The following is a 9,920-nucleotide window of genomic DNA, read 5'->3' as shown; positions in this document are numbered from 1 at the left end:
TTACAAATTGAGAGGGGCGGTGTGGTGAGAGTAGTGCTATAAGGTGGTTGCAAAAGTAGGTTCAAAAAAGACGTTCTGACCAGGACACCTCCGTCGCAGGGCTTCTCAAGCAACCTCATAACTCTGCGTAGCAATCTCCATATAATACGCCAGTTCCTGCTGATACGCCTCCACCCTCCTCGCAGGCCTATACATCCTATGCTCACAACCCTTCTTCACAGGCTTACCCTCAAAGCGCTCCGCAATCCAGTCCAGCCATATGCGCTGGCTCGCATACAACGTTGGCACATGGTCCGCCCCTTCGAAAAGCGCATATTCGATCTCGCTATTCGGATACAGCGCGCACGTCTCTTTCACGAAATGCGTTGTCAAGTTGGTCGTGATCACGACGTCACCTGTTCCTTGCAAGACGAGCATCGGTCCGGAGATCGGTCGCCCGCCGTTGCCGGTGAGGTTCTGGAACTCTTGCATCGCAGGTGTAGTATCCCAGCCAGGCTTAAGGAGCTTTGGCTGGTAGAAGAGCGGCAAGTATGAGCTGGCGCAACCGCCTATCTCCGCAAGAAGATCGTAATGCCGCACGCCTTTTGGCGTCAAGAAGTCACTGTCATCGAAGTCGGGGATCGTTGAAAGGAGTCCTGGAACTAGTTCAAATGGCCATCCAGCATCCGGCGTTATGCGGTACTGCATCACAATGTCCGTGACCGGGCTGGCCGCGATCGTACCCAGATGACCCTCAACCGGCTGCCTTGCCTGCCTCTGCGCAGCGCCCCACGCCGCACCCCCACCCTGAGAGTGCCCGAATAGCACGAAGCGCTCGCTCAACTCATCTGGGTACGCCTTCTGCGCGGCCTCGACGGAGTAGAACAGGTCATTGGCATGTGCCGGGTTATTGAAGGCAGGATGCTGAATCTTCGTCCCGTTGGGCCACCGGTCAACGCCTAAGCCTGTGTAGTCCGGCGCGACAACGACGTAGCCCTGTAGTGCTAGGATGAAAGGAGCGGAGTACTGGTACCACAAGTTCCTGATATGGCTCGGTGCGCACTCGCCGAAGATGCCAGAGGTTCCGTGGGCCCAGCCTACGACAGCGTACTTGCCTGTCGCAGGATCGATACGGGGGTGCCAGGGCCAGAGGATGTAGGCTGAGGCCGGAACGGGAGCGTTGGTATGGTCGTTGAGGTAGATAGCGGACTGGAAGATGATACGGGAAAGTGCGACGTTAGGTGGTAGTGTGTACAGGGTGGTATTCGTGTAGTCTTCCACTTTTAGAAGAGAGCCTGGTGGAGCACAGCTGGCGTTGGAAGGTGGTGTGTAGAAGGGATCATCGTGAATGCTGCCGGTGGCCCAGTTGCTTTGTTCGAAATGGATGGCGATGTTGACGTTATTGACCGTAGTCTTGTCGAGATTGGCACTGCTTATTTGAGAGGGTGAAAGTGAGAAGGAGGAGTTGAAGGTGTTGCTCTGCGAGCTATATTCTTGTGCGGCGGCGTATGTTGAAAGGGTCAAAAGCGCAGTTGTGAGCAACCACGAAGCCATACCTGGGCTCCAATGTAGGCCTACAGATGGCCTACTTGATCTTGAGAGGAGGGAGATAGTCGGTGGGTGCAGCGAAGGACGTGTTGAGGCCTACCGGTATGGGCCTGCAGTGGCATGACGTCTGGGGGTGCAGCCGAGTGTCTTGACGAACATGGATTTAAGCGAGGGACCAGAGTTGAATGAGGTTTAGGACCATATGTTGGCGTGTTTGCCGGGAAGTATCTGTTGTCTGGAGGGCATGGAGGACTTCAAGGGTGAGGTATCGGCTTGAAGTAAAGGTTAAGGAGTTGGTGGAAATTGTGGTTGTTAGGCGGAAGTGTTGATGCTCCCGATCTATCGGTCTATATGAGGAGAGCGATTGTTGCTCTCGAGATTTATGTCACCCTGTAAAGGTCACGAGCACCACCTTCTGTCCCTATCTTCGTGTTGGACAACCACTGAAGCTGACATCTCACTATCAGCATCTTCTCTCGCTCATTGCTTCTCCTTCACGATGCGCTGCACGGCAGCGTCTAAGTTCTCGTTTTCCAGGCCCAGTGTTTTCATAGCAAAGTTCTGCTTCGCCTCCCAGTTAGCATCCAGCGCGCCCAGAAGCCACACCAGATTCTCGACAGCGTCAAGATCACCAGCATCAGCTTTCCGCTTCTCCTCTGCCTCGTACTTCTTCGCATCGTAGGAGATTTTCTCCCACTTCTCCCCAGTAGCTCGCTCGAACGCTGCAAAGACTTCATCCTGCGTGACGCAAAAGCTCTGCACGTAGACGATTTTGTTTCTCGTCTCATCAGGATGCAGCAAGATCCTAGCAGTGGCCTCTCCGATCCGCTCAAGCGTACTTGCAGACCACTTCGTCTCCCCATCGTCCAAGAAGTCCATCTTCCGCTCCTTGAGCCAGACGTGCAGGAAGTCGAGACTCCAGTCAAAGAAATGGCCACACACCAGACTCGTCCATTCGAAGCTGCTGTTCTCTTCAGCCAACTTCATTAGCCGCTCCCGCAGCTCAGTTTTCCGCTTGTACAGGGGCACCAGATCCTGCGTGCGTTCGCTTGAAGAGTCAACTGAGCCAAAGTCAGCGGGGATAAAGCGCTGAACACCTGCTTTGACGCATGCCTGCGCGAGGCGGTCCTGGATATCGGTCTGGCTGCCCTTGATTGTGGCAATTACTGCGTCGTGGCCATGAAGGTGGGGAGTGATCGCGTCTACCGCGAAGTCGTCTTGAACTTTGGCAACGGAAACACCTTCCGGGTATTCATCGCTGGATTTTGAGGACTGGCGTTTCAGGACTGTGGCTTGGAAACTGTGTGCGAGGAGGGCTGTGAGGACTGCTGGGCCTAGATTGCCGTCTGCCCCAAGGAGGGCGACCTTTTTGATGGCCATGTGTGGAAAAGACGATAGCAGGTCCTTGAGATCTTGCAGCGTGGCTTCTGATGAACGATTTATGAGAACGTCCAGAGAGGGTGCCTGATGCTAATTGTGACTCTGCGCGACGTTCGATATTACTGTCAGCGTCTTTAGTATTTGTGTGCCTCTGCATGAATTGAAAGAGTCATCTCTGCCAAACTTTTCTTCGGGGAAGGCTTCGTTGGCCGACCCTCGACCTCCTTCCAATGTCAGACTTCAGGAGACCGACTACATGTATAGGGCGTCTATGATGACAAAGACTGGATGGAAGCATACTGTGTCCACGAGACATTTTCCATGTTCATACAACCCTTAAAAAGGATGTCATCGTTCAATGTTTTTATGCAAGGTTTGGAGACGTTGGTAGGGCTGAGATGAGCAGGAGAGCGAGAGCGGATGTCAGCTGCGCCGATCCGGCCTCGTGGCATTTAGTTCGTCTTTCTCAGCTGCAGGGTGATGTATGCTCCCGTCCAACCCATTCTCACAGAGTACAGTCAGACATATCACCAGTCACCATGTCTTGTGGCGTCGTACGGAACATCTACATCTTCTCGTCCTAGGTGGGCGGCAAGACGAGGGGCGACGACGCGCCGACACCACCCCCACGACCAACGCCAGCCGCCAATATGCCGAAGGGAACACATCTGCCTGGACATCTGGACTCGTTCCGGCAGACTCTACGACCGAAGCATCAGCTTCTCGTCCTGAAATGTTACCCACGCTTGCCGAAGAACAGCGCGGCCGACGTCAAACCGAACGGCAGCGAGCTCAGCTATCTCCTCTACTACGCCAGCACGCGGCGCAGTAAACTACACAAAGTCGGCAGCTTCCTGGAGCGCAAGACCGCGTCTGATGTGTACAAAGCACAGAGCGCGCGGGTCCTGGTCACGCTACAAATATTGACTACGCTGCTGGAGAACAAGGCAGTTGGTGGAGGGAGCGGTTTTGCGCTTATCGCGCCATACGTGTTGCGGATTATCAGGGAGATATTGCAGAGCACGAACGACATCAGCTTGATTGAGGCGAGTCTGACTACTTGGGCCGTTTTCTGCCGGGACCAGGATCAGGCAACACTGAACGCGGATCACGAGTATCGCGAGCTCTACGAGGAAGTTGTGAAGCGCTACGCGAGTCTGGCGCGGAAAGATGGAGCGAAGAAGCTGGGACGGAGTGCGCAGGCAGTTGCTGTCCAAGATGCTATACGGCTACGGGAGGCTGGACTGAGCGCGATGAAGAGCATATTACTTTCTGATGCGTTAAGCGAGAATGGGAAATTGCTGGATCTTGTCGTGCCGACTATCCTCACCAATGTGCATGGGGAGGATGAAGCGTACTTGACGAATCTCCAGCGACAGAGCCAGCAAAATGAGGCGGATGAGAAAGACAGAGCCGTTGCCCGTAGGATGAGCATGGCCACCGTCCGGACTTATACAAACGCCACCGCAGATTCTTTTGACGCTGATCCGAGACAAGCAGAGGGCACAGTGCAGGATGCGGATGCGCTGGCTGAGGAGGAGGCAGCTGTATTGGCACTGGACTGTTTGCGCGCTGTTTTCGCGACCGAGAATCGACAGCAGATACGAGCAGCGGCGAGCGCGGTGCTGCGGTACTTGAGTGGCATACCATCGCCTAAAATACCGTCAAAGCCATCAGAGAAGGACTTTGTCTCCAACAGCTGGGCGACGAAGCTGTTCGAGATCTGCACGGCGTGGACACCCGTTCAAGAGCGCTTCATTCTTATCGTCACGGCCGTCGAGACTCTGGTGCGATTACCGCTCAAGGAGTCTGACCTACAGCAGCATCTTCTCTACACCGACATTGTGGGCAACATCCTTCGATCCGACCTCAATCTCATTGGGTTGTCCGTCATGGACGTCCTCCTCAGCCTAATACAGCAAATCCTTCGAGTACTCCAGCTCAATGGCCCACGTGTGTCTGGCCGGAGTTCAGCGGCTCAACTATTCTCCAGCGACGAAGAGATCAAACACCCTGCTTCACCCACCTCGGTACAGCCAGAGAATGACTTGCCGTCAGAAGCACGAATACGACTCACAGAGCGATTGAAGCACTGCATATCAGATCTTGCCACGCATGTGTATTACACTGACCAGGTCTCTGATATGCTGGCAGCATTGCTGATGCGCCTCAAGCCAACTCCTGCATCAGCAGGCCACCAAAATGCCACTGTCACCGCTGCTGCGATCGAAGAGCCAAAAGCTGCTGTTGCAGAGGTTGCTTCGAACGTTAGCCTGCCAGCCCGCGAAAGATCGAATAGCGCAGCGTCTGCCTACTTCACGTTCGACACAGCGCGGCAGATTGCGCTCGAAGCTGCGAGAGACATGCTTCTCGTAGCCAACTCTGCGCAGTCTATCGCCACAGGCGGCGTTGCCGATTCAAGAAACAAAGTGTCGTTTCCAGTTTGGGAAGGCACACAATGGCTTCTCCGCGACCCTACCTTTGCTGTAAGGAAAGCCTACATCGAGGCTCTGACCACATGGTTGCAGCTGGAGATGAAACCAAGCGACGCTCGCGTCAAAGAGCCGAAGGACAAGACGAAGGTGAAAGCGGATGGCTCTGTTGCAAGACGAGCCGTGAGCAGCGCCAGCCATAAAAAGAAGCAGAGCAAGAAAGCGACAAACACATTCCTGCAGCTGTTGCATCTTAGCATCTACGAGCACGCGCTGTCGTCCGCAACTTCTCAAGTCGATGGCGATAGAGAGTTCTTGTTCTTGCACCACTTGCTTGTGACGCTTGTTCAAAAGCTGGGCGTCAATTCTGTTGCGAGTGGACTTCCGATGATACTTGCGCTGCAAGACGAGATGGGCAACACCGAAAACATCGGCGCGAAAGCTAGGATTGGAAGTCTGGTACATGGCTACCTGTGGACGCTGTCCGAAGTCTTCGAATTCGACGCTTCGTTCGTTGGACAGGAGATCTTCAGTGAAGTGAGGAGACGACGGGATGCTGGAATTTGGCTCAAAGACCTCAGCGTACCGCCCAAGCCACTGGAGCAGGCGGCGCTCGTGTCAACATCGAAAAGCAGTCGTGGCCAGACTGCAGACTTGCAGCCGTTTGAGAGTCGACAAGCACTCGTCGACCGCATCGCCGACTCCTACTCGTCTGCCTTCGCTTCGCCTCCGACATCAGCACCTGGCTCTCCTGGCCGCAGCCCTGGACGCAACAGCTCGATTGCAGTAGCGAGCCTCGACCGGACAGCAAGCAACTATCTCAGCGCCAAACAACCGCCAGATCCATCCGCCGCTCTTCCGGACAAAGTCAAGGAAGCCATGCTCGAGAAGTGGACAAGAGAAAGCTGTCTGGCCGCCATCGCCGCCGCAGCTCCAAAATCTGTCAGCGTCAGTGCGAGCAGGAGCTCGCCGTCACACGCGCTCGCGGCGGGCAACCATCGCCAGCTGCTCGCTGCCGTCAATGGGCCGAGTCCTGTTAGGAACAACAGCGTCCCGAAGAACCTTTCATCTGCCGGCAACGGCACTCCTCCCTCGCAGAAGCAACAGAACCTCGGTGCGCGCCTGCACTCGCAGAGTCCCCATCGCCAACGAAGCGGTAGTGTGGATGACACCGGCGCACCCAACAGCTCAGCCGGCCACAGAGGCACGGTTCGTGTTGACGATCTCAAGCGCGTGCTCGCCGGCGGTGCCTTCTCCACAGGCCTTCTCGGTGCCTTCCCCGGCCAAGGAGCCGAAGATACCGCCAGCGAAAGTCTCGTCGACGTCGAAGGCGAAGACCTAGCCAGCGAGAATGGTGCGGGCTTCGAGACACCTCCTCAGTCGCAATTTGAGGCCGCCGCCGCTTTTGGCAGACCACCCGCCATCATCGAAGAAGCACCAACACCGATGAACACCACAAACGACCTTTCTTCGGAAGCCCCGCCTGTGCTGTCGCTGTCGCAAGGTGCTGTAACGAATGGCAAACTACCTTACGGTAGCAGCCAACCCGGAGCTGCGCACGTGAATGTCACGAACGGGCCTGTGCCGACGAAGCCGCCACCTTCTCGCGGCGGTGCGAGCGTGAAAAGCAATAGAGGCGGGCATAGCAGGAAGGACCTTACCGCTTTGCTTGCTGGTATTGGGACCGGGGATGGTGCTGAGAAGGAGAAAGGGGCTTTTACTGGGCTGGAGGCGCCGCCGTACTAGATGGCTTGGGTTTGGGGGGTTGTTGTTGGGACGAAAGCATGATGCATGGCGAGCGATGAGTGGTGATATCCATTTCGTACTGTATAGTCGCAATGGGCGTGGCGCCGTTGAAGGCTTTAAGCGGCATTTTTGTTAGCATTGGGGATACCAAGAGCCTTTGGAGCTGTTTCTACATTTCGCTCTTGTAACAATGTCTTCGTGAAGAGAGAGAACCGAAGTGGATCCTCCCTCCAAAGTGCATCGCTCTTGCCTCGCCTGTGTTCCAACCCAGCGGATCGCTCTTGCCTCCTTCAATTTTCATATGCAAGTGGGGCCAGCCACGCATGAAGAAAACGAGCAGCATAACTCAGAATCTTGCTTTCTACCCTCAAAACAAAACAGAACACGAAGAGCTCTCGAACGATGCTATGCCTCCTCTGACCTCCGTGATCCAAATTATCCCCCCAGACAAGGACGAAGAGATCGAAGACATTTTCGCCTGTGTAAGTTCTCTGGATATGTGACTTGCCTCCAAGGCAGGGTGTGGACACGAAGGGCTTTTAACGAATCGCACAAACACCAAATGCTTTTATATCATATCTAGGAGTACTGGCTGATCGACTCGGTCCATGTCGACAGGCTCCCGGCCTCATCTTCACAGACGACACACGCAACCATCATGGCGACCCGGGGTCAACGATAGTCTATAAAAGCGCTCGATTTGGAGATATTGACCTGAAGACTACGGATCCGGAGCGAGAGGAGGAGAGGCAGTTGTTTGGGCATTATCTTTGGAATGCTGGGATCAAATTGGCGGAGCTGGTTAGTGAGGAGGATGATGGGAGGTGGAGTGTGAAGGGCAGGAGGGTGCTTGAGCTTGGGGCCGGTAAGGGAGCAAGTTACTATAGTATGGTGAAGATGGGCTGACTGGGTGGATAGGCGTTGGACTTTGCGGTATTGTCGCTACGCTTGCTGGGGCGGAGGAGGTATGCATGTCTTTTGTGTGGTGGCGACTTTATGCTGATGGTGTATGAAGGTCGTGATATCGGACTATCCTGCACCCGTAGTGCTCGAGAACATTCGCCGAAACGCAAAGCATGCTATTCCTGAAAGGCTAGCATCTGCATACTCCATTGAAGGCCACGAATGGGGCGAGCTGGGGACAGACTTCGCCACCAAATTCGCAGGGCGCTTCGACCGCATTCTCGCAGCGGACTGCTTCTGGATGCCCTCACAGCATTCGAATCTTGTGCAGTCCACGCTGCATTTCCTGGCACCCGATGGGCGGGTCTTCGCAATCGCTGGCTTCCATACTGGACGTGCGAAGCTAGCTGCTTTCTTCGACGTCGCTGTAGAGGAAGGTTTGGAGATCGAGGAGATCTGGGAAGAGGATGTAGATGGGGTACGGAGAGAGTGGGCCAAAACAAGAGATGGAGGTAGGGAGGATGTGACGGGCAGGAAGAGATGGCTCGTACTTGCGATCCTCAAAAGGCGAATGAGAGGATCATGATAAAGATCTGCCTTGTGTATAATTACTGATTGAACTCTGTATCGGTCCAGATTCTAAGCAACAGAGGGGGGCTCCGATCTCAAGGTGCTGCCGCCACATTCGATGGCAGTGAAGCTGCTCCCGGTAGGATTCGATAGTTTAAGAGGTCGTCGCTTCGTCATCGTAAGCACTTCAAGATGTTCTGTCATGACGACCTGAAGATGTTCTGTCATAACGACCCGAAAGAGATGACAGTGTTGAGACTTGCTCGTAGCTACCTTAGTCACCTGCTTGTCCCAGCTATGCCCCAAGAAAAGTGGTAGTCAACTTTTACCTTCTTCTCCGTGACATATGGCGTACTATTGAGCCTGGTTTTGGGTTGTCGATTGATGCTCTCTCGGAAGAGTGTGCTGTCTTCTTATCTGTATGTCGCAGGACAACAGCCTACTCAAAGGCTCTCAGCCATTTTCTTCTTGCTCTGAGCCGCGAAGACGGCCACTGCATGAAGAACGCATCCGCGGGCAACACCATGCGCCTGTGGAGCTGCTTGTCACCTCCTAGAAGTATGATCTGAATTACCGGCACGACGGAACCATGGTCCTCTGAAAGGCAATCACGTGGACGCAGAGAGAGAAATCGCCACGCGTACGAGCGATTGCACCATCGCTCATGACTCCTGCAACTTCGCGAGAGGGTAGGCGGCGGAGCTTCCATTTCCGCCCTTGGCCTTCATGGCATTCCTCCCCCTTCAGAATGCCAAGGGCGCCACGGCGTAAACGACGTAATAACCTCGGGTTTGCTGTTCTTCTGCGTGGTGCGCGCTAATTGACATACCGCTGAATTCGTCCTTAGAGTCCTGGCTTGCCTCGTAAGCGTGTGTCGGAATGAGAGAAGCACTTTCGGAGGAGCAGGACAGCAAGGACATCAGCTCTGCGTAGCTGCTTCGGTCCTTCAGCGTTCCAGAATCAGCATCCGAGAAGAGTTACTCCACGAGGGTCTGCCAGATATTAGCTTATCTTCTGAATTTCTGCCAAGTCTCTAGATCCTAGTGCCAAGAGAGACGCCCTCCCCATCAGCCAAAGAGACGCGCCGTCTGAGCGAGATGGCGAGGATGGAAAGAGGTAGCCTCCCTTGAAGCTGGCACTGCCCCCGCATCTGCTGTGAACGGGTCAACACGGACTGTCGCTGCCCTTCGCTCATCTCATCGTTTCTTCTTAAGGTCCCCCATCCTTCCGCTCGGATGCCCAGACCTCGTCCTTCCCACCCTCTCCCATTCACCACGCACAAGAGCGGTGAAACATTATTCACCCCGTAACAGCATTTCTTGCCCGTTCTTCGAGAACGAAAACGCGCGAATCTTGTTTGTG

At 54.7% G+C, this 9,920-nt stretch overlaps 4 protein-coding genes across 4 annotated transcripts; 2 read left to right on the top strand and 2 right to left on the bottom strand.

The window, feature by feature from the left end:
• Positions 1 to 105: 105 nt before the first annotated feature.
• On the bottom strand, positions 106 to 1,533 carry LTR77_008889 (uncharacterized protein; the record flags this gene model as incomplete). The annotated part of the gene is made up of 1 exon (XM_064806118.1): positions 106 to 1,533. One exon carries the CDS (start codon positions 1,531 to 1,533, stop codon positions 106 to 108), a length of 1,428 nt encoding a protein of 475 aa, XP_064655977.1.
• A 474-nt stretch (positions 1,534 to 2,007) lies between these two features.
• On the bottom strand, positions 2,008 to 2,907 carry LTR77_008888 (uncharacterized protein; the record flags this gene model as incomplete). The annotated part of the gene is made up of 1 exon (XM_064806117.1): positions 2,008 to 2,907. The coding sequence occupies one exon, from the start codon at positions 2,905 to 2,907 to the stop codon at positions 2,008 to 2,010; it is 900 nt and encodes a 299-aa protein (XP_064655976.1).
• A 650-nt stretch (positions 2,908 to 3,557) lies between these two features.
• Positions 3,558 to 7,085, top strand: EFR3 (plasma membrane localization protein; the record flags this gene model as incomplete). Its single annotated transcript, XM_064806116.1, has 1 exon — positions 3,558 to 7,085. One exon carries the CDS (start codon positions 3,558 to 3,560, stop codon positions 7,083 to 7,085), a length of 3,528 nt encoding a protein of 1,175 aa, XP_064655975.1.
• A 323-nt stretch (positions 7,086 to 7,408) lies between these two features.
• LTR77_008886 (uncharacterized protein) lies at positions 7,409 to 8,574 on the top strand (the record flags this gene model as incomplete). Its single annotated transcript, XM_064806115.1, has 4 exons — positions 7,409 to 7,567; positions 7,704 to 7,950; positions 8,004 to 8,050; positions 8,101 to 8,574. The coding sequence occupies 4 exons, from the start codon at positions 7,409 to 7,411 to the stop codon at positions 8,572 to 8,574; spliced, it is 927 nt and encodes a 308-aa protein (XP_064655974.1).
• Between the last annotated feature and the right edge of the window lie 1,346 nt (positions 8,575 to 9,920).

Source organism: Saxophila tyrrhenica, assembly GCF_035928015.1.
Source record: "Saxophila tyrrhenica strain CCFEE 5935 chromosome Unknown scaffold_15, whole genome shotgun sequence".
NCBI classification, from domain to species: domain Eukaryota; kingdom Fungi; phylum Ascomycota; class Dothideomycetes; order Mycosphaerellales; family Extremaceae; genus Saxophila; species Saxophila tyrrhenica.
The sequence above is the reverse complement of the archived record's forward strand: the minus strand, read 5'-3'. Positions and strand labels throughout refer to the sequence as shown.